The sequence below is a fragment of the Haliotis rufescens genome, unplaced genomic scaffold (assembly GCF_023055435.1).
Source record: "Haliotis rufescens isolate VD_foot unplaced genomic scaffold, xgHalRufe1.0.p SCAF_27, whole genome shotgun sequence".
NCBI classification, from domain to species: domain Eukaryota; kingdom Metazoa; phylum Mollusca; class Gastropoda; order Lepetellida; family Haliotidae; genus Haliotis; species Haliotis rufescens.
The window spans coordinates 6,883,387-6,906,425 of record NW_025963968.1 but is presented as its reverse complement, the minus strand read 5'-3'; the positions used below and the strand labels follow the sequence as shown (position 1 = coordinate 6,906,425).

At 38.8% G+C, this 23,039-nt stretch overlaps 5 protein-coding genes across 5 annotated transcripts; 3 read left to right on the top strand and 2 right to left on the bottom strand.

Annotated features, from left to right (window-relative positions):
* The first annotated feature begins 222 nt into the window (after window positions 1–222).
* Window positions 223–1,389, top strand: LOC124150583 (neuropeptide-like protein 29). The gene is made up of 3 exons (XM_046522521.2): window positions 223–269; window positions 657–981; window positions 1,285–1,389. The coding sequence occupies exons 2-3, from the start codon at window positions 666–668 to the stop codon at window positions 1,305–1,307; spliced, it is 339 nt and encodes a 112-aa protein (XP_046378477.2). The 5' UTR covers window positions 223–269; window positions 657–665; the 3' UTR covers window positions 1,308–1,389.
* Window positions 1,390–6,313: 4,924 nt separating this feature from the next.
* Window positions 6,314–13,070, bottom strand: LOC124150559 (spidroin-1-like). Its single transcript, XM_048402569.1, has 7 exons — window positions 13,056–13,070; window positions 12,488–12,830; window positions 12,347–12,354; window positions 8,962–9,179; window positions 8,148–8,238; window positions 7,579–7,867; window positions 6,314–6,451 (listed from the first exon to the last, which is right to left on the bottom strand). Exons 2-7 carry the CDS (start codon window positions 12,819–12,821, stop codon window positions 6,435–6,437), a joined length of 957 nt encoding a protein of 318 aa, XP_048258526.1. The 5' UTR covers window positions 12,822–12,830; window positions 13,056–13,070; the 3' UTR covers window positions 6,314–6,434.
* A 327-nt stretch (window positions 13,071–13,397) lies between these two features.
* Window positions 13,398–14,645, top strand: LOC124150582 (neuropeptide-like protein 29). Its single transcript, XM_046522520.2, has 3 exons — window positions 13,398–13,424; window positions 14,048–14,375; window positions 14,536–14,645. Exons 2-3 carry the CDS (start codon window positions 14,057–14,059, stop codon window positions 14,556–14,558), a joined length of 342 nt encoding a protein of 113 aa, XP_046378476.2. The 5' UTR covers window positions 13,398–13,424; window positions 14,048–14,056; the 3' UTR covers window positions 14,559–14,645.
* A 3,132-nt stretch (window positions 14,646–17,777) lies between these two features.
* On the bottom strand, window positions 17,778–19,858 carry LOC125384140 (acanthoscurrin-1-like). The gene is made up of 3 exons (XM_048402616.1): window positions 19,754–19,858; window positions 19,189–19,528; window positions 17,778–17,913 (listed from the first exon to the last, which is right to left on the bottom strand). The coding sequence occupies exons 2-3, from the start codon at window positions 19,517–19,519 to the stop codon at window positions 17,897–17,899; spliced, it is 348 nt and encodes a 115-aa protein (XP_048258573.1). The 5' UTR covers window positions 19,520–19,528; window positions 19,754–19,858; the 3' UTR covers window positions 17,778–17,896.
* Window positions 19,859–20,866: 1,008 nt separating this feature from the next.
* Window positions 20,867–21,484, top strand: LOC125384141 (neuropeptide-like protein 29). Its single transcript, XM_048402617.1, has 2 exons — window positions 20,867–21,212; window positions 21,367–21,484. Exons 1-2 carry the CDS (start codon window positions 20,894–20,896, stop codon window positions 21,387–21,389), a joined length of 342 nt encoding a protein of 113 aa, XP_048258574.1. The 5' UTR covers window positions 20,867–20,893; the 3' UTR covers window positions 21,390–21,484.
* Window positions 21,485–23,039: the final 1,555 nt, after the last annotated feature.

Below are 23,039 nucleotides of genomic sequence, written 5' to 3'. Positions count from 1 at the left end.
ACTTCCTTGTACAGTTATCCAATACTTCTCACATTTAAGCCCTAAGCATATGGATAAAACACATGCTCATCGGTGATGTTATGTCACCTGTTCATGTTCAGGGTGTGTTAATTGGTGTGTGCCCTTGATCTCACCCGGAAGTAGCCATTCCCAGGCAAATCAATCACAGGTTACACATAACACGCCGCGTATATAAACGTGAATGTTAAGAGCGTAAACTTCACTGAACGTCTCTGCATTGACAACCTAGTCGCTCCGTACACCTAACTGTGAGTACCAACGTGAATAACACTTATTAGTCTGCCATTATAGGCTACTTGGTCTCCGCATCCCTCGTAAATATTTCACCTGTGAGGACCAACCGTTTTACCCAATCAATAACTGATTCGTCGATACACCATATCTATTTCTAAAATCGTTTAATCGAATAACTCTTTATGTTTAACCTTAATCTTTACACCAACTAAGGGTTCACAGTAAATGATAAAACATTTTTGTTTTATTTCTTACATTCTAAATTATCAACTACACGGAACATCACTTTGGTCATATATGTTTAAGGTGTACATCCACGTTTAACATTATTTTTCAAATTCAATAACAACATGCAGCAAGTCTATTGCTATCGCAAAACCTATTTCGTATTTTATTGACAGCTACTGAAAATGATGAAGATTATCGTCGTCCTTGTTGCCTGTCTGGCTGTTTCTGCCTACGCCAAACCCATTGGCAACGGTATGGGCATGTACGGAGGCCTTGGTGGCCTTGGTGGCCTTGGTGGCCTTGGCTATGGCGGCTTCGGTATGGGAGGCCTGTATGGTGGCATGGGAGGCCTGTACGGAGGCATGGGAGGTCTGTACGGAGGCATGGGAGGTCTGCACGGAGGTATGGGTCTTTACGGAGGCTTGGGAGGCCTGTACGGAGGAATGGGAGGACTGTACGGTGGCATGTACGGAGGAATTGGACTCGGCAAAGGAATTGGTAAGTTGTCTGTGTATATTATGATTGTGGCATATTGATTTTGCTGATTCTAGTAACATGTAACATTTGTGAAGGGGTTGCGATGGGAGGGGTACGATTAGCGACAGAATATTTTCTTCTCTCAATACATGCAATGTCCTTGTTTGAAAAGCGAAACCAAACACTTTTTATCTCTAAATAACGGCTTCTGTCAGACTTTTATCAGACAATTTGTGTTTTGGGAGAAACTCCTTAGGCAGAAGTACTTTAGTGTACTCAAGTGTGTTGCTATCTTATAATTGCGTATTTTGTTGTCTCTTTTAGGTATGGGATACGGTTACTACTGAGAGTCGTGCCTTCAATGAACAGCTCCCTGTATTATACACTGATGTATAATCTACGATTGTAATAAAATACCTGTTAAACGTATTCTTGTTAATTTCATTATATAATTTAAACAGATGTACGACATTTTTTATAATATTAATATAAGTTACACAGGATCCAGAGGATGTGGGTTAATGTTAGTCTGATCTTGACACCGACAGTGGAGTGTATGAGTGGAATGCTTTACACAATTTCAGAACGTTTTTCTTAATCCGTCGATTTACAATGCACTTCATGACAAGAATTATTAGTGAAATGTGAACGGAAAGATCACCAAAAGTAAATGTGGATGTCGGCTATGTGATATATGTCAGACATTTATCCCATCACATCTTGAAGCTGTGACTCTCATTTACTGATTTTGTTGAAACGAATTAAAGCGATATGTTCAGACATCCTTCAGAGTTACACAATTTGCCATACAGCTTATAATAAATTGACAAGAACAAAAAAAAATAATATTTTATTACATATTCCACATTATAATTTCGGGTATTTTGAAAGCATGACTTCAAAAACGTTTGCTTCTATATGTAATGACTCTGTGACCGAAAACCTCAACCATCGAAAACAATAGATGACGTCACAGGGGGTTTCAGAAGTGTGATAAGCAAATGAAGTGTGATAAGCGAGTTTACCGTGTTAAGCATAGAATTCTTATTTATTAATGAGATCAACTAGCCAAAGACTGTCAAATCCATTTGATATTCTACAAAATACTTCAAATGGTTTGTTTGTCAGTTGATTGATTTGGAGATATTTGGTACAGTTGTATCAGTTTAATTTTATTGTGACCCTTTTATTGTGAATCCGAACTGAAATCCATAATGTTCTCATTTTCCCAACACGTGAAACCAAACATATGAGTCTATAGATTCCTAGATGGGATAGATCCCTTTTTCAAATAGATGCAGTGGTATAACATAAGCAATTTCTCAATAATTTGGAAATGTATGTTGACTTAGTGATAGGATTCTTCAGTTCCAACCATATTTTTTAAGCATACCCTGATTGAACTTTCATTTTAGATGCAAAGTTTAGAATCGTATCGATGATATCCTGACTATATATGTGTTAGTCTTGGATACGCGCCTTTGCTTTCTTTTCCAAATATGTTGTTATTGTATTAGAATATTTCGTTTTAGGGGGCTGTATGACTGATACTGACTGATTTCAATAGTTTCAAGGTGTATTGACCATTGTTTCATGTGTTGCTTGATGTGATTCCATGAAGACCCTCGCTATATAAGTTTTGCTTATAATTGCTTTCATGAATTAGCTTAATAAGTTTCAATATAGTTTCTCTCAACAACCTGCATGTCCTTGGGAATCACCCTCTTTTAACGGCCATGCGCTTTTTTATCTGAAATGGAGTTGTTGTCGTAATGAGTGAACGAATTCCTGTAATCAGCTCCCATGGAGGATGGTAAATCTCAAAAGGATGTATTTTGATGTTTGAAATCATTTCCATGATACTTCTACTTTTCGATCTAGTTTTACATTATTGCGTTAACATTGTCCTTGTCGTTACCCCCACGCAGACACTAATGGTTCAATTCTTCATACACCAACACACCGTGTACACAAACCAAAAGGATGTACACCTGTTAACTGACCTGAGCTAAATGTCAGCTTCTGAGTGATTCAAAGATCGCACAGGTACACTTACACTTATCACAGTTGTCAACACGCAATAACAGAGCAGATAATGAAACAGAAAGTTAAAACTAAGATTCAGACACTACAATGTGACTGCCCTCTAAAAACTGTCCCCGCCTCATCATACAGTCTATAGTTGGAAGTGAACATGAGCCTCTATCGGCTCCCTTGTATACCACCAACTTAGGTGAATTATTGTGTATGCAACAATCAAACACAAAACAATTACATATTCATATCGCATTATGTAACCTCCATTCTATTTTCCAAAAGAATATATGAGTAATTATGAATAACTATCTCTTTCAAAGATATGTGTTAATTGCTATAACACTTATGTAGTGTCTCATTGACACGATTTATGACTTTCGTATTAGAAAACGGCTTACTTGCGCATTCCTGTGAAGCACAAACACATACAGAAGAGTTGTCTCTGATTATAAAGACCCCCTAATCTTAATCACCTTTTAATGATCGGTCAATTGATCAGTAATGACTAATACTTGTAATCGCCCCAGGTTCATGAAAAAATATACCTTTCGCGTTTCTTTTGTAGGCCAGTGTGACGTCCTGTATTTGATGTAAATGGATCACAACGCGATGTCACGGTGACTGACTTACTGTGGTAGTTCTTAACAAATCTTTCTCATTTATGGTGATGGTATTTGAATCTATTTATTGGAACCAAAGGGGCGGTCGGGTAGCCTAGTGGTTAAAGCATTCGCTCGTCACGCCGAAGACCCGGGTTCTATTCCCAACATGAGTAATGTGTGAAGCCCATTTCTGGTGTCCCCCGCCGTGATATTGCTGGAATATTGCTAAAAGCGGCGTAAAACCATACTCACTCACTCACTCACTATTGGAACCTAAATGCAAAAGATGGATTTGAGCATAAGTATCCTCATATCACTTATTTTATTTCGCCATCCAGTCGGACGTTGTATGACTGTCAGTGTAAACAAGAAGGGTGTTCATGGAATACAATAGTGATCTAAAATGTATAAGAACTGTTCATCACTTCGTGTTGGTTTAATGGAATATGAATCTTCACACAGAGAGGGTCAAACATTGTACGAATGTCGTCGCAAGCTAACACATTGTACCTATGCGGTGAAACATATATATGACCTCCATGTAAACTTGTGTTCAATCCATTTGTCTTTTGACAATGAAATATGTTTGAAAAATCCATAGCCATGTTTTTTACACATGGATATTATATGAAGAATATGTACTCTTGCACAGTTAGTTCCCAACATGATGTACGTTCTACATACTTTACCCCTGATATGATCAATTGTCATGAAATAAGATCCATTTGTTCATCAAATAATGAGAAAACGGTATTTTTGATTGCAAAATTTGTATAATTGTATAATATGTTCAAGATACATGGAAAAATGGAACAATAAGTGACCAGGGCATATTTATATTATATTGTATTGGTAAAGATGGTTTTTTTATGGGCCTTTAGAGCAAAAACTGATTGCCATTGTCATTGTAATATCTTTCTACAGATCCCTCGTATATATGTACCTGGTCCACTAAATCCCTGTCTCAATGGGTAACCAATACCTTAATACGGTCAAGGAAGAAGTTTCTCTATACTCACAGCATGTATTTGTGACACGTGGAATTAATACCATGTGGGTTCTCAAAAACCAGAAGGATTTGGTTGATTTTAACAATCTCCCAAAAGAACTTAATTTGAATTCTGTTAAAACATTTGATTGTTCAATTTTTTTTTCACCAATATTCCACATTACAAATTTAAGGGGAAGCTTCATTCCTTGATCCATGGGGGATTCCGTTACAAACCGTGGTGACTCAAGATACAGTTACAGTTATTTATCTTCAGAGTTTCAGGGCAATCTGTGATAAATGCAAACAAATGCCATCTGAATTTTATTGAGAAAACAACATGTGGAGTGTTGGACTTCCTCATTGATAGCATCTATGTAAAATATTGGTAAGTTGGCATCCCCATGGGCACTAAGTGTGCTCAACTTCATGCATATGACGTTTAACTGAATTCGAAGTTTCGTTTTATCGATGATCTGACATCGTTCAATTACAATAAAATAGTTAATTCCCTTCCACAGATTTACCCACATGAACTAGAAATAAAGGAGTCCTGTGAGAGGAATGACGTCAACTTTACAATAGTCAACATTCCATTTATGTCGAGCAATATTCCTACAGCGCCAGCCCTTGGTGTCTTTATTTCACAACTTTTGAGGTACAATCGAGAATGTCATACAATTCATGCTCAGAAGTTGTTTGATCAAGGTTACACCATTCAATACCCCAGAAAAGCTTTCGAAACGTTTTATAGTGGGGATGATTTCGACGCATCGGTGACAAAATGATGTCCGATTCCCTATTTTGACGTGTACCATAAGTCCCTATGTTGTTTCGAGGTGAAAAATTGACTTGCCTTTTCATGTGTTTGTGACGGGTGCCACTGATACGCTCACCTTTTCGCGAAAACCTGGTATCATCCAAATGTAATAGTGATTCATAAACACATGCTCATGATATAGTCAATATTATGGAAAGGGGTTTGTGGCAGCATATACAACGTACTGGGTTTTCATCGTAACTAGGGTGCCCCGTCAAGCAGTTGTAAACTTCACAGAATACATGCCATAAATTGGAAATTAACATAACTTAAAATAGTGACACCTGGTATGATCACTATTTGATAGTGATTCATAATAAATTACATGATCATGATATAATCCGAATCGTACAATCGACTCTGCTTTTGGCGATATGTCTTTTATTTATATATTTTTGCAAAGGGTTTTGTCGCTTTTATTTACTCAAAGACCTTATTGTGTTTGTGTTTACCCGTGATTTCTACCAACCTGTTGAAGAAAATGTACTAAAATGTGCTATCTACACGACTCATAGCTCAACACTCCGCTTATGTCAATGTTTTCGTCTGTTTCGAAATCGTTTCTAATAAACATTTTTATTACCCATTTCCCTGCTGTGATCTTTACACTTTTCATGTACCCTTGACCTTGACCTTATTTGGATTCACTGATGCATGTCTATTCAAAACTATGTCTTTAGTCGGTGCGACGTTTACTTGCAAAGGTAAAATGTTTATGGTACACGTTGATAAGAACATGCAATTTAGACTGCAACTAACAGTGAGTAGTAATAGGGGTCGACGCCAACGCCAGAGGATAAACAGCCTCGATTATTTGCCAAACCAGATTCTTTAGGTGGTAGAAGGCATAAGAGCGGTGTAAATTATATAAATGGAAAACTGAAAACTAATGACAAAATAGATAATTAGCATGTTAGAAGTGTGATTTATTTATCCAAGAGGTGAGTATTTGTTGGCCATGATGCGTGGAGGTGTTGTTTGATCTGCGCTGACACTGTTGCAGATGAGAGACGCCATCTCACTAACCTCAATAGTATCCAAGGCCTGAAGTAAAAAGACACATTTGATATAAATAAAAGAGTGTTTATTCAATATGTCGTAAATTGCAACTACTATTCAAGAGAAATTGTTTACTCGACTTGGAATAATTACGGTGATATCAAGAACGGTTCAGACCTATATAGTAGAATAATCCCGTAATGTGCCCGGTTTTTATCAAAGATTAAAAGTAACAATACAAATGGCGCGGTACTTTTCGATTCGATCCGAATTATCCCAGGAAAAACTATTTCCAAGTTGCAAGTACCCCGTGGTTTGTCGTAAGGGCTATTGTGATCTAGCCAATAATGTTTGATAACAGCCGAACTTCCTACATTAATAATGCTGCTGATGCCTTGAACTACAGGATTGTCGTCAAATGGTTGTAATTTTCACTAACATTCACTAACTCATTCATAACTGCCACGACAGCAACGGCAGACATGGAGCCTAGTCTGAATGTGATTCCTATAACAATATGAGTGAGTGAGTGAGTATGGTTTTACGCCGCTTTTAGCAATATTCCAGCCATATCACGGCGGGGGACACCAGAAAATGGGCTTTACACATTGTACCCATGTCGGGAATCGAACCCGGGTCTTCGGCGTGACGAGCGAATGCTTTAACCACTAGGCTACCCGACCGCCCCAATAACAATATGAAGATGGGGGAAAGATATATAAAGAATTACATACACCAAGATATGACTACATTCCAGAACTGGATGTGAATGTAAACATGTGACTGTGATACTTGTTTCACCTGGTTGCAACACGATCCTTTCGTCGTGACTAACTAAATATAACTTTCGCGTGTCACTGGTATCTGGATCTATATCCATAAATATGTTCATGTTACTCAAATTAAAATGCACAATTACCTTACCGTGCCTATATCCAATTTAACCAGACAGTCCATCCATGCCTTACATGCCAACATATAGTCGTACAATGCCTCCGTACAAGCCTACCAATCATCTTTAAAGGCTCATTTCTCCGTATATACATCCAGTGACCACACACAGACATTCCATACAATAGCTGCCATAGCCAAGGTCAACAAGGCACACGTAAATGCCCATGACATAGCCAATGGTTCTGGTGTACAACATACAGTGTACTCACGAAACTTACCAATTCCTTTTCCAAATCCAATTCCCCCGTACATGCCGCCGTATTTTCCTCCATACATGCCGCCGTACAGGCCTCCCATTCCTCCGTACAGGCCTCCCAAGCCTCCGTAAAGACCCATACCTCTGTACAGACCTCCCATGCCTCCGTACAGGCCTCCAATACCATAGCCGCCATAGCCAAGGCCACCAAGGCCTCCGTACATGCCAATACCGTAGCCAGTGGGATTGGCGTAGGTGGTAACAGCCAGACAGGCAACAAGGACGACGATAATCCTCATCATTTTCAGTAGCTGCCAGAAGAATACTTAACTTCTTAATCCCATTACATAAATACCTTCCAGCGAATCGGTTTGAAATAAGATTATTGTAAAACAAGTAATGTTTAGATAGATTTCAATTTCATGAGACGGAAATGTAATAAACAGTATTTGCAATGTATCACAAAATGTGAGGTTGTCAGCAGAAATTAGTCGTAATCACTTTCGGTTCCTTTGTTTCTTGACATTTTAATACATTTACAAATACGACTTCATTAATTTTAACAAATAATGAAAATACAAGCCAACTTACCTTTGTCACTATGGAGCTGTGCGAAACTTGTGATAAAGGCCTTTTTCTGTTTGCTTTTATAGGCCGGGGATTGTGGGAATGTCTAACCCCACTGGAGCAATGTCCACACTTCCTTGTACACTTACCCAATACTACTGACATGTTAGCCCCTAGGATAAAACACATGTTAATTGATAATTTTATGTCATCTTTACTTGTTCAGGAAGAGTTGATTGATGTTTATTCAACCCACCTGGAAGTAGCCATTCCCAGGCAAATCAATCACAGGTAACACAAAACACACCAAGTATATAAACCTGAGAACTATGAGTGACCACCTCACTGAACTTTACTGCATTCGCAAATAGTCGATCTGTGTGATCTGTGTAACTAAATGTGAGTATATACATATCGCATTCTATAAGTGTACATGTGGTAGTAATTCTATTTGATTCTCTATGTGATAATGCTAACAATGTTTAAAGTTAGTTTAAGTCGATTATCCTCGTGACAACCAATTTATGAAATCCATTCTTTACTTTTTCATTGCTCCGAAGTACACACAGGAATTTTTGAAACATGGTATCAAGTGATTCCATCCTGTTCGATCAAGTGTATAAAACTTTGCTTCAATATTCGTATCATATTCGGCTATGATGTGAAGAAACATTCAAGCGTAACTTCGAATGAATACATAATTGCAATATTTTTTTATTAATGTACACAGATCTTTGAATCATGTGTATTGTTGAATCATAGAATTGTATGTATATTATTTGTTTTACATATTAATCTACTGCGATTATGAACGTGTTTATTCCTTCATGGCAGCTACTGAAAATGATGAAGATTATCGTCGTCCTTGTTGCCTGTCTGGCTGTTGCTGCCTACGCTAAACCCACTGGCTACGGTATGGGCATGTACGGAGGCCTTGGTGGCCTTGGCTATGGCGGCTATGGAATGGGAGGCCTGTACGGAGGCATGGGAGGCTTTGGCTATGGTGGACTGGGAGGTCTGTACGGAGGTATGGGTCTTTACGGAGGCTTGGGAGGCCTGTATGGAGGAATGGGAGGACTGTACGGAGGAATGGGAGGACTGTACGGCGGCATGTACGGAGGAATTGGACTTGGCAAAGGAATTGGTAGGTTATCTGTGTAATATCATGCTTGACATAACAATAAATTAAGCAACCATTAACCTAGATTAAAACTTACTTGAACGTAAGATAAATGAAAGGTACACATCTTGATTTTAACCTACTGACATGTGTATTATGTGTTCTCTTTCAGGTATGGGGTACGGTTACTACTGAGAGTCTTCTTACACAAGCCGAAGATACAACTCTAGCTTTATCGCTATCCATTAATGAAGAACCAAGAGTAGTTCAATAAAATATGTGTTACATTGCTCTTATTTCCCTCATCTGTTTACTTCATATATGTACAACATAAACTACAAGTGATGAATATGGCGTACATCAACGTTGGTTGAACTCATGAGTTCCAAGTTGACTGGGTGAATTAATATTACTTTTCAAAGCTCCATCGGTATGTCTTCACATAGGGCCATTATAACACAAATATCATTGAAGGCAGGATATGTAAATAACTTGAGTTGTGTGGAAAACATATTTTGTTAATAATCTGCATGGAAGGATATACATATTCCTGAACTTACATGTGGTATGATAAAAACACACGAAAACATATTTAAGGAGATATATATTAGATGTCCTGTATTCTTTTAACTATAATATATCGCTCAAAATACATTCGCGAGAGTTGACTTGTAAGGGTTGATGCGTGGTTATTTTACTCTGTAATTTAATTGCACAGTATGAATCATAAACTATAAAAACATTCTTAATCGATTCAGAAGGGATTGGTGGTAAGGAGAAAGGCATAACATAAACATTATTCATATCACACGTAAACAATCATCATTATATTATATATGCTGTTGAGCTATTAACTGTAGATTAACATTTCATTTTTAAAACGATGACTGTCCAAGTATACAGTTTCATCTAATATCCATTTGGATTTTTTGCACGAATAGGACACCACGTATTTTACGTATACACATAAGATGGAGAACATGTACTGTTGTACTGTGCCCAACATAATGTAAAGTAGATGATCTTGGTCATGAACTGTTGTCGAGAATATTTGACATGGAAATAACCCCAATATTGCTTTATGGATCAGAGGTATAGGCGTAGTATCAAAATGATGAAATGGAAACTGTACATATGTTGACGTGTAAGCGCTTTCTTGGTGTCAAGATATCTACCCCTAACCACATCGTTAGTGGAGAGTGTGGCCGATATCCATTACATGTATCTATTTGTGCTTACACAATATGTATCAGTTACGAGCTGACGCTTATTTCTAATCCTGACTCCCGTTATCCACAAAAGTGTTACAATATGATGTAACAGGCATTTTATGAAGGCAAAAGCAACTGGTTTCGAATTGTAAATATATCCTGTTTAGCTTTGGTTTCGGGTATATTTGGGAACAGCAATATCCATCCAAAATCGTTTTGATCTGAATTCATGTCACGCCTAAAATATACCTATGAACAGGGTTGGCATAGCATGCTCCAAACGGTACCGAATGAGACTATTATGAGAGCAACGCCTGACCATGGACTGCTGCGATATTTACATTTTTCACGTAAACCTCAACGTGATAAGATCAAGACAAACAATATGCAATTTGGCCTCCAACATACAGTGAGTGATTTGGGTGAAATATAAAACGACAACGCCAGATAATAATTATTCTCGATTATCTACTGAAACACATTATATTGGGTGTAAAAGGCAAAATCAGGGTCACAATTATATGAATGGATCACTCGAAACTAACAACAATATAATAAGCATTGTAGAAATGTCCTTTATTTATCCGAGAAGAAAATATTTGTCTTCCATGATGAATTGAGGCGTTTGTTTGATCAGCGCTGAAGCTGTTGCAGATCTGAGGCGCCGTCTCACCAACCTCAATAGTATCCCATACCTGAAGTAAAAAGTACATTAAATATAAATAAAGGGATGCATATGTAATTGTCTAACCAACAATATTGAAAATTGCAACTATTAATTAAAACAAATCATGTACTCGCCTTGAAATAACTACGTTGATATCAAGAAGGTTCAGCCCTGTACTGAAGATTGATCCCATAATGGGAACGTATTTTATCAAGTTTTAAAAAGAACAATACAAAACTCATAGTCTTTGTATTTTTTTTTCTATTCGACGGGGTTTCCAGGGAAAAAATAGCTCCCAATTATAAGTACCTAGGACCGACGTACATCGATGGATGTGATGTAATCAATAATGAGTGATAACAGCCAAACCTCGTGTATCAATGCTGTTGCTGATAATAGTGCCTTGAAAGATTGGATTGCCGCTATATTGCTGAAATGTTCACTAAAACAGACTCATAACTGCTACGACCCGAAAGCCACAACAGCAATGAAGCAAAGTTCGAATGTGATATTTATGTCAATATCATGATAGAGGAATGATATATAAAAGAAACACTTAAACCATAAAAGTGATTTTCAAATATGTTCGTCTGACAACATTCCTGAAAGGCCTTTGAATGGAACACATGTAAGCATGTTATTGTGATACTAATTTCGCCTGGTTGACATCACGATCGCTTCGTTTCTCTATTTGAATAGAACTGTGGCGAAATTAGAAGGAGAGAAATATTAATTGTATCTGGCCAGCCATTGACATCGTTACTGTACTACCCCGGCATGCCATACATGTTCCTTGTACATGTTTCTCAAATTTAGCACATCAATATGCAGAAATGACCCTTACCTTCACATATCCCGTTCTACCACACATTCCTCACTATTTACCTACCATCAGATCAGCACACACAACACATGCCTCAATACATGCCTCAATACATGCCTCAATACATGCCTCAATACATGCCTCAATACATGCCTCCCACGCCTTCAGAAGGGCCTATTCCTCCATACAGGCCTCCCTTACCTTCGCCTCCAAAGCCAAGGCTTTCAAGGCCACCGAGGCCCCCATGGCTACCGTACATGCCCATACCGTGGCCAATGGGTTTGTTGTAGGTAGCAAAAATAAGACAGGCAACAAGAACAACGGTAATCATTGTATGTTTTGAGAAGAGAAGATTGCTGACAAAACTCCAACCCACCCCACCCTCAGCCCTCAGCTCCAAACCCCGAAACCTACAGAAAGATTACATGTTAATGAAATTAGCAAATCAATATGCAAAAATGACGCTAGTGTATTAAATGTTCATGCAACCATACATCTTTCTCAATGCCATGTTAACATAATTATATTAAAGTGAAAACGTACCAATTCCGTTGCCAAGTCCAATTCCTCCGTACATGCCACCGTATTTTCCTCCGTACATGCCGCCGTACAGTCCTTCCATTCCTCCATACAGGCCTCCCAAGCCTCCGTAAAGACCCATACCTCCGTACAGACCTCCCAGGCCACCATAGCCAAAGCCTCCCATGCCTCCGTACAGACCTCCCATGCCTCCGTACAGGCCTCCCATTCCATAGCCACCATAGCCAAGGCCACCAATGCCACCAAGGCCTCCGTACATGCCAATACCGTAGCCAGTGGGTTTTGCGTAGGCAGCAACAGCCAGACAGGCAACAAGGACGACGATAATCTTCATCATTTTCAGTAGCTGCCATGAAAGAATACATACTTTCTTAATTTCATTACATAAATACCATCAAGTGATTCTATTTGAAATACGATTATTATAAAACAAATAATCTTTGAATAGATTTCAATTTCATGCGGTAGAAATGTAATTAACAGTATTTGCCTTCGTTTATTGACATTTTAATACATTTACAAATTCGACTTCATTAATTTAAACAAATCATGTGAATTCAAGTCAACTAACCTTTGTCACTATGGAGCTGTGCGAAACTGGTGATTACGGCCTTTTTCTGTGTTCTTATATAGGCCTGGGATTGCGGGAATGTCTAACCCCGCTGGCGCAATGTCCACTCTTCCTTGTACAGTTACCCAATACTACTCACATTTAAGCCCCAAGGATAAAATACATGCTTATTGGTAATTTTATGTCACCTTTACTTGTTCAGGAAGAGTTAATTGACGTTTGTCATTGATCCCACTTGGAAGTAGCCATTCCCAGGCTAATCAATCACAGGTAATACATAATACACCAGGTATATATACGTGAGTGTGGTGAGTGACCACATAACTGAACTTTCCTGCATTTGCAAATAGTCGATCTGTGTACCTCAATGTGAGTATCTGTATTTGACACTGTGTAAATGTTGTAGTAATACCACTTGCTTATCCATCACGCGTACACCATTTGGCTTCGATATTCGCCAAATGTTCCATATTCGGAGATAAGGTGAAGAAACATTCAAGCGTAGCTTCCAATATATCATTACTGATTAATGAACATGTATTATAAATATATGAATCACGTGAATGTTTACCCTCTCAGTCATTCAAATAGTGTATATGTGCATTATCCGCCGTGACGATCCGGAGCAGAATACACTTGCCGTAAAAGGCGAGTATGCTTGAGGCGACTAACGTGATCGGGTGGTCGGGCTTGATGACTTGTTTGATGCATGTCATCGTTTCCCAATTGAGTGGACCGATGCTCATGATGTCAATCACTGGATTGTCGGGTCCAGACTCCATTATTACAGACAGCCGTCATACAGCTGGAATATTGCTGAATGCGGCGTTAAACAACAACAACAAAATAATAACGTAGAAACAAAATACATATATAATAATTTGAATTGATAATACCTTTGTAATCGGTTGTATGGATGAATTACCGTCTTGCAAATACATTAACCTGGTTGTTTAAATGTATCGCTAATTCAAAATATTTCTTTATGACAGCTATTTAAAATGATGAAGATTATCGTCGTCCTTGTTGCCTGTCTGGCTGTTGCTACCTACGCCAAACCCATTGGCTACAGAATGGGCATGTACGGAGGCCTTGGTGGCCTTGGTGGCCTTGGTGGCCTTGGCTATGGCGGCTATGGTATGGGAGGCCTGTACGGAGGTATGGGAGGTCTGTACGGAGGCATGGGAGGTCTGTACGGAGGCATGGGAGGTCTGTACGGAGGCATGGGAGGTCTGTACGGAGGCATGGGAGGACTGTACGGTGGAATGGGAGGACTGTATGGTGGAATTGGCGGAGGAATTGGACTTGGCAAAGGAATTGGTAGGTTATCTTATCAATATCATGTTTGGCGTTACACTTAAGTTAAGCCGTCAATCCATCAACATAGATTAACAGTGTCACTTAATTGAACCCACGTTAAATGAAAGGAACACATCTTGATTAAATCCCACTGACATGTGTATTATGTGTTCTCTTTCAGGTATGGGGTACGGTTACTACTGAGAGTCTTCTTACACAAGCCGAAGATACAACTCTAGCTTTATCACTATGCATTAATGTAGAACCAAGAGTAGTTCAATAAAATATATCTTACATTGCTCCTTATTTTCCTCATCTGTTTACTTCATATATGTACAACATAAACTACAAGTGATGAATATGGTGTACATCAACGTTGGTTAAACTCATGAGTTCCAAGTGAACTGGGTGAATTAATATTGCTTTTCAATGGTCCATCTGTATGTCTTCACATCGAGGTATGGGGCCATTATAACACAGAAATTATTAAAGGCAGGATATCTTAATAACTTGAGTTGTGTGGAAAACATCTTTTGTGAATAATCTGCAGGAAGGATGAACATATTCCTGAACTTACATGTGGTATGATAAAAACACATGAAAACATATTTCAGGAGATATATATTAGATATCCTGTATTCTTTTAACTATAATATATCGCTCAAAATACATTCGCGAGAGTTGACTTGTAAGGGTTGATGCGTGGTTATTTTATTCTGCAATTTAATTGCGCTGTATGAATCATAAACTATGACAAATTTTTTCATCGATTAAAAAGGGATCGTTGGTAAGGAGAAAGATATAACATAAACATTATTCATATGACACGTAAATAATCATTATGATATTATATATGCTGTTGAGTTATTAACTGTAGATTAACATTTCATTTTTAAAACGATGACTGTCCAAGTATACAGTTTCATCTAATATCCATTTGGATTTTTTGCACGAATAGGACACCACGTATTTTACGTATACACATAAAATGGAGAACATGTACTGTTGTACTGTGCCCAACATAATGCAATACGCTGTACCCATTTCCTTTAATAAGATAAATTGTCACAACATCCATTTGTTTATCAAATAATACGAAAACAATATTTGAGCTCGTGATACCATGACTCCTACAAGTATGTTCTGAGGTGAAGTTAAACCAAGGCCCGCGGGGTCGGGGAAGTGTCAGTTGGGGTGCCCGAAGTAAGGCAACTGCATAGTCTACTTCAGCACGACGTTAACAAGAGGAACAGCGATTCTAACCGCAACCAGGAAGATGACTCTGAGCGTTTAAAACTTGAGATCTGACATTGGTAAACATTGGTAAACTTAAAAGAAAGTTTGATACAATGATTATTTTTTTAAGCTGAGGTCGGAAAACGTTGAATTTGAAGAAAGAATATCCAAATTGGAAACTCTTGTTGATAAAGAAGAGGAATAGTTAATGGCATAGAAGAGAGAGTTAGAAAGATAAGGGCGGGGCTTATCCCTCACGTGGTGGATGCATGTAAAAGCGATAAGGCAGCTTATCTCTCCTATGAAAAACTAATGATAAATGGCGACGTGTATGTCCTTGAAAATGATGAATTCAGAATTCACTACTACACGCCGGGGATCACCGAAACGCCGATACCATGGTGCCGAGGGACAAACGCCTCTTCGCCCCAGTGAGAGCGACGGAGGGGGTACCCAGGGGTTGTCTGTTATAGCCTAGGACGACAGCCGTGGCCTAGATCCAAAGACTGATAAATGTCTACCTGTAAGGGATACGACACCAAAAACACTGTTCAATGCAAATGTGTGTGTGAGTGTGTGTGTGAGTGTGTGTGTGTGTGTGTGTGTGTACATGTGTGTGTGTGTGTGTGTGTGTGTCTGTGTGTGTCTGTGTGTCTGTGTGTGTCTGTGTCTGTGTGTGTGTGTGAGAGAGTGTGTGTGTGTGTGTGTGTGAGAGAGTGTGTGTGTGTGTTAGAGAGAGAGAGCGAGTGAGAGAGAGACACAGAGAGACAGAGAGAGTGTGTGTGTGTGTTAGTGTGTGTGTGAGAGAGAGAGAGAGAGAGTGTGTGTGTGTGTGTGTGTGTGTGTGTGTGTGTGTGTGTGTGTGTGTGTGTGTGTGTGTGTGTGTTCCCTTGGAGTCCGTCAGTGTTTCGTTTGAAGTCCTTTTTTATTTTCCATTTTTATTAATTATTATTCGAAATTGAGGAAAGGTATCCAGTTGTACCCTGATTTGACGCATTTGTTTCATTTTGCTATTCGCAGATGATATTATCATAATAGCAGATAGTATTGAGGGATTGCAGAATCCAAAGAATGTTTTGGAGAAATATTACATTGATCTTTGATAAGATGTTAATTTGGTTACAACGTTCTTGGTGTTCAAGAAGGCATGGGTGGGGGCGTTTGTCAGGAAATGGTTTTACAAAGGGACTAAACTCAAGTGTGTATCTTTTTACAAATTCTTAGGCGTTATGTTTTCTAGAAATTTCTTCCGTGGCCCAGACGCTTCGAAAATGCAGCTTTGCAAAAGAGAAAAGCTGTATTTTGCATTTGAAGTCATAATGTAAAGCTGATTAATTTGGCCATGAACTGTTGTCGAGAATATTTGACATGGAAATAACCCCAATATTGCTTTATGGATCAGAGGTATAGGTGTTGTATCAAAATGATGAAATGAAAACTGTACATATGTTGGCGTGTAAGCGCTTTCTTGATGTCAAGATATCTACCCCTAACCACATCGTTAGTGGAGAGTGCGGCCGACATCCATTACATGTATCTATTTATGCTTACACAATATGTATTAGTTACGGGCTGACGCTTATTTCTATGCCTGACACCCGTTATCCACAAAAGTGTGACAATATGATGTTACAGGCATCTAATAAAGGCAAAAGCAACTGGATTTCGAATTGTAAATATATCCTGTTTAGCTTTGGTTTCGGGTATATTTGGGAACAGCAGTATATTCACAATACAAAGTCTTTTAAATCTGAATTCAGGTCATGCCTAAAATATAGCTATGAAGCGGATTGCCATAGCATGCTCCAAACGGTACCAAATGAGAGTATGATGAGAGCAACGCGTGACCATGGCCTGATTCCATATATGGAAACCAGGGTCTTCAGTTGGCGTGAGGAGTTACAGCAAAGGGTGAAATGTTTATGGTAAACGTTGATCAGAATTTGTGTCGATATGATACTTGGTAAGGAAGTAAGTATTTCTCTAATGCTGGACAGTATCAAGACAAACAATATGCAATTTGGCCTCCAACTTACAGTGAGTGATTTGAATGACATATAATACGTCAACGCCAGATGATAATTATTCTCGATTATCTACTGAAACACATTATATTAGGCGTAAAAGGCAAAATAAGGGTCACAATTATATGATTGGATCACTGGAAACTAACAACAAAATATTAAGTATTGTAGAAATGTCCTTTATTGATCCGAGAAGAAAGTATTTGTCTTCCGTGAAGCATTGAGAGGTTTGTTTGATCAGCGCTGAAACTGTTGCAGATCTGAGGCGCCGTCTCACCAACCTCAATAGTATCCCATACCTGAAGTAAAAATACATTCTATATAAATAAAGGGATGCGTATGCAATTGTCTAACCAACAATAGTGTAAATTGCAACTATTAATCAAAACAAATCATGTACTCGCCTTGGAATAACTACGTTGATAGCAAGGAAGGTTCAGCCCTGTATTGTAGATTGCTCCCGTAATGTGAAGTATTTTATCAAGTTTAAAAAGAACAATACAAAACTCATAGTCCTTGCTTGTTTTTCCTTCGATTCGATGGGGATTCCCGGTCAAAATTAGTTCCCAATTATAAGTTCCTCGTGCTTGTCGTAGGACCGACGTACATCGATGGATGTGATTTAATCAATAATGTGTCATAACAGTGCCTTGAAAGATTGGGTTGTCACTATATGGCTGAAGTGTTCACTAACATGCTCATAACTGCTACGACACAAAAACCACAACAGCAATGAAGCAGAGTTCGAATGTGATGTTCATGTCAATATGATGTTGGAGGAATGATATATAAAAGAAACACTTAAACCATAAAAGTGATTTTCAAATATGATCATCTGACAACAGTCCTGAAAGGCATGTGAATGGAACATATGTAAGCATGTTATTGTGATACTTGTTTCGCTTGGTTGACATCATGATCGCTTCGTTTCGCTATTTAAATAGAACTGTGGCGAAATTAGAAAGAGTGAGATATTACTTGTATCTGGCCAGAGTCAGTGACATGGTTACTGTACTACCCCAGCATGCCATACATGTCCTTTGTATATGTTACTCAAATTTAGCAAATCAATATGCAGAAAAGACCCTTACCTTCACATATCCCGTTCCACCATACAGTGGGATCATTCCTCGCAATTTACCTATCATCAGATCAACACACACACATGCCTCAATGCATGCCTCCCACGCCTCGATAAAGGCCTATTCCTCCATACAGGCCTCCCTTACCTTAGCCTCCATAGCCAAGGCCATCAAGGCCTCCGTGAACGTCCAAACCGAAGCCAATGGGTTTGTCGTAGGTAGCAACAGTCAGACAGGCAACAACGGTAATCATTGTATGTATTGAGAGTAGAAGATTGCGAACAAAACTCAAGCCACCCCCACCCAACCCCCCTACCATCCACCCCCACTCCCTTACACCTCACCTCCCATCTCCAAACCTACAGACAGATTATATGTTACTGAAATTAGCAAATCAATATGCAAAAATGACACAAGTCTATTAAATGTTCATGCAACCATACATGTCTCCTAATGCCATGTTAACATAATTATATTACATTGCAAACGTACCAATTCCTTTGCCAAGTCCAATTCCTCCGTACATGCCGCCGTACAGTCCTCCCATTCCTCCGTACAGTCCTCCCAAGCCTCCGTACAGGCCTCCCAAGCCTCCGTTAAGACCCATACCTCCGTACAGACCTCCCAGACCACCATAGCCAAAGCCTCCCATGCCTCCGTACAGACCTCCCATGCCTCCGTACAAGCCTCCCATTCCATAGCCACCATAGCCAAGGCCACCAAGGCCACCAAGGCCTCCGTACATGCCAATACCGTAGCCAGTGGGTTTTGCGTAGGCAGCAACAGCCAGACAGGCAACAAGGACGACGATAATCTTCATCATTTTCAGTAGCTGCCATGAAAAAATACATACTTTCTTAATTTCGTTACATTAATACCATCAAGTGATTATATTTGAAATACGATTATTGTAAAACAAATAATCTTTGAATAGATTTCAATTTCATGCGGTAGAAATGTAATTAACAGTATTTGCCTTCGTTTATTGACATTTTAATACATTTACAAATTCGACTTCATTAATTTAAACAAATCATGTGAATTCAAGTCAACTAACCTTTGTCACTATGGAGCTGTGCGAAACTGGTGATTACGGCCTTTTTCTGTGTTCTTATATAGGCCGGGGATTGCGGGAATGTCTAACCCCGCTGGCGCAATGTCCACTCTTCCTTGTACAGTTACCCAATTCTACTCACATTTAAGCCCCAAGGATAAAATACATGCTTATTGGTAATTTTATGTCGCCTTTACTTGTTCCGGAAGAGTTAATTGACGTTTGTCATTGATCCCACCCGGAAGTAGCCATTCCCAGGCTAATCAATCACAGGTAATACATAATACACCAGGTATATATACGTGAGTGTGGTGAGTGACCACATCACTGAACTTTCCTGCATTTGCAAATAGTCGATCTGTGTACCTCAATGTGAGTATCTGTATTTGACACTGTGTAAATGTTGTAGTAATACCACTTGCTTATCCATATGGTGACATCAACCATGATTTAAGTTAAGGTCGTTAAACTTTTTTACAACGGTCAACTCTCTTTTCGTCAACAAAAAGTTCGCCAAAGTTCACATAATATTTTTGAAACATGGATTTAAGTTATTACATCCTGAACCATCACGCGTACAACATTTGGCTTCGATATTCGCCATATGTTCCATATTCGGAGATAAGGTGAAGAAACATTCAAGCGTAGCTTCCAATATATCATTACTGATTAATGAACATGTATTATAAATATATGAATCACGTGAATGTTTACCCTCTCAGTCATTCAAATAATGTATATGTGCATTATCCGCCGTGACGATCCGGAGCAGAATACACTTGCCGTAAAAGGCGAGTATGCTTGAGGCGACTAACAGGATCGGGTGGTCGGGCTTGATGACTTGTTTGATGCATGCCATCGTTTCCCAATTGAGTGGATCGATGCTCATGATGTCAATCACTGGATTGTCGGGTCCAGACTCCATTATTACAGACAGCCGTCATACAGCTGGAATATTGCTGAATGCGGCGTTAAACAACAACACAAAATAATAACGTAGAAACAAAATACATATATAATAATTTGAATTGATAATACCTTTGTAATCGGTTGTATGGATGAATTACCGTTTTGCAAATAAATTAACCTGGTTGTTTAAAATTATCGCTAATTCAAAATATTTCTTTATGACAGCTATTTAAAATGATGAAGATTATCGTCGTCCTTGTTGCCTGTCTGGCTGTTGCTACCTACGCCAAACCCATTGGCTACGGAATGGACATGTACGGAGGCCTTGGTGGCCTTGGTGGCCTTGGTGGCCTTGGCTATGGCGGCTATGGTATGGGAGGCCTGTACGGAGGTATGGGAGGTCTGTACGGAGGCATGGGAGGTCTGTACGGAGGCATGGGAGGTCTGTACGGAGGCATGGGAGGTCTGTACGGAGGCATGGGAGGACTGTACGGTGGAATGGGAGGACTGTATGGTGGAATTGGAGGAGGAATTGGACTTGGCAAAGGAATTGGTAGGTTATCTGATTAATATCATGTTTGGCGTTACATTTAAGTTAAGCCGTCAATCCATCAACATAGATTAACACCAAATTGAACCCACGTTAAATGAAAGGAACACATCTTGATTTAATCCCACTGACATGTGTATTATGTGTTCTCTTTCAGGTATGGGGTACGGTTACTACTGAGAGTCTTCTTACACAAGCCGAAGATACAACTCTAGCTTTATCACTATGCATTAATGTAGAACCAAGAGTACTTCAATAAAATATGTGTTACATTGCTCCTTATTTTCCTCATTTGTTTACTTCATATATGTACAACATAAACTACAAATTATGAATATGGTGTACATCAACGTTGGTTGAACTCATGAGTTCCAAGTGGACTGGGTGAATTAATATTGCTTTTCAATGGTCCATCTGTATGTCTTCACATCGAGGTATAGGGCCATTATAACACAGAAATGATTGAAGGAAGGATATCTTAATAACTTGAGTTATGTGGAAAACATCTTTTGTGAATAATCTGCAAGGAAGGATGAACATATTCCTGAACTTACATGTGGTATGATAAAAACACATGAAAACATATATTAGGAGATATTTATTAGATATCCTGTATTCTTTTAACTATAATATATCGCTCAAAATACATTCGCGAGAGTTGACTTGTAAGGGTTGATGCGTGGTTATTTTATTCTGCAATTTAATTGCGCAGTATGAATCATAAACTATGAAAACATTCTTAATCGATTAAAAAGGGATCGTTGGTAAGGAGAAAGATATAACATAAACATTATTCATATGACACGTAAATAATCATCATTATATTATATATGCTGTTGAGCTATTAACTGTAGATTAACATTTCATTTTTAAAACGATGACTGTCCAAGTATACAGTTTCATCTAATATCCATTTGTATTTTTTGCACGAATAGGACGCCACGTATTTTACGTATACACATAAGATGGAGAACATGTACTCTTGTACTGTGCCAACATAATGCAATACGCTGTACCCATTTCATTTAATAAGATAAATTGTCAAAACATCCATTTGTTTATCAAATAATAAGAAAACAATATTTGAGCTCGTGATACCATGGCTCCTACAAATATGTTCTGAGGTGAAGTTAAACCAAGGCCCGCGGGGTCGGGGAAGTGTCAGTTGGGGTGCCCGAAGTAAAGCAACTGCATAGTCTACTTCAGCACGACGTTAACAAGAGGAACAGCGATTCTAACCAAGTTCTAAGTTCTAAGTTCAAGTCGGAACACGTTGATCTTGAAGAAAGAATATCCAAATTGAAAACTCTTGCTGATAAAGAAGAGGAACAATTTTATGGCATAGAAGAGAGAATGGAGTAAGGCAACTAGATAGTCTACTTCAGCACGATGTTAACTCGAGGAACAGCGATTCTAATCCACTACCAGGAAGATGCCACAACACGTATAAAACTTATCAGATCGGGAATTGGTAAACTTAATAGAAAGTTTGATACAATCATTATTTTTTTAAGCTGAGGTCAGAAAACGTTGAATTTGAAGAAAGAATATCCAAATTGGAAACTCTTGTTGATAAAGAAGAGGAATAGTTAATGGCATAGAAGAGAGAGTTAGAAAGATAAGGGCGGGGCTTATCCCTCACGTGGTGGATGCATGTAAAAGCGATAAGGCAGCTTATCTCTCCTATGAAAAACTAATGATAAATGGCGACGTGTATGTCCTTGAAAATGATGAATTCAGAATTCACTACTACACGCCGGGGATCACCGAAACGCCGATACCATGGGGCCGAGGGACGAACGCCTCTTCGCCCCAGTGAGAGCGACGGAG

Bases quoted from the DNA above. Each gene is read 5' to 3' on its own strand.
- LOC124150583 (XM_046522521.2), top strand. From the start codon at position 666: ATGATGAAGATTATCGTCGTCCTTGTTGCCTGTCTGGCTGTTTCTGCC. The intron at 982-1,284 runs GTAAGTTGTCTG...TGTCTCTTTTAG, and splicing joins TGGACTCGGCAAAGGAATTG to GTATGGGATACGGTTACTAC.
- LOC124150559 (XM_048402569.1), bottom strand. From the start codon at position 12,821: ATGATGAAGATTATCGTCGTCCTTGTTGCCTGTCTGGCTGTTGCTGCC. The intron at 8,239-8,961 runs GTAGCTGCCATG...ACATTGCTCCAG, and splicing joins GATAATCTTCATCATTTTCA to TGGGGTTAGACATTCCCACA. The intron at 7,868-8,147 runs GTAAGTTGGCTT...TTCTTCTGGCAG, and splicing joins ACAGCTCCATAGTGACAAAG to CTACTGAAAATGATGAGGAT.
- LOC124150582 (XM_046522520.2), top strand. From the start codon at position 14,057: ATGATGAAGATTATCGTCGTCCTTGTTGCCTGTCTGGCTGTTGCTACC. The intron at 14,376-14,535 runs GTAGGTTATCTT...GTTCTCTTTCAG, and splicing joins TGGACTTGGCAAAGGAATTG to GTATGGGGTACGGTTACTAC.
- LOC125384140 (XM_048402616.1), bottom strand. From the start codon at position 19,519: ATGATGAAGATTATCGTCGTCCTTGTTGCCTGTCTGGCTGTTGCTGCC.
- LOC125384141 (XM_048402617.1), top strand. From the start codon at position 20,894: ATGATGAAGATTATCGTCGTCCTTGTTGCCTGTCTGGCTGTTGCTACC. The intron at 21,213-21,366 runs GTAGGTTATCTG...GTTCTCTTTCAG, and splicing joins TGGACTTGGCAAAGGAATTG to GTATGGGGTACGGTTACTAC.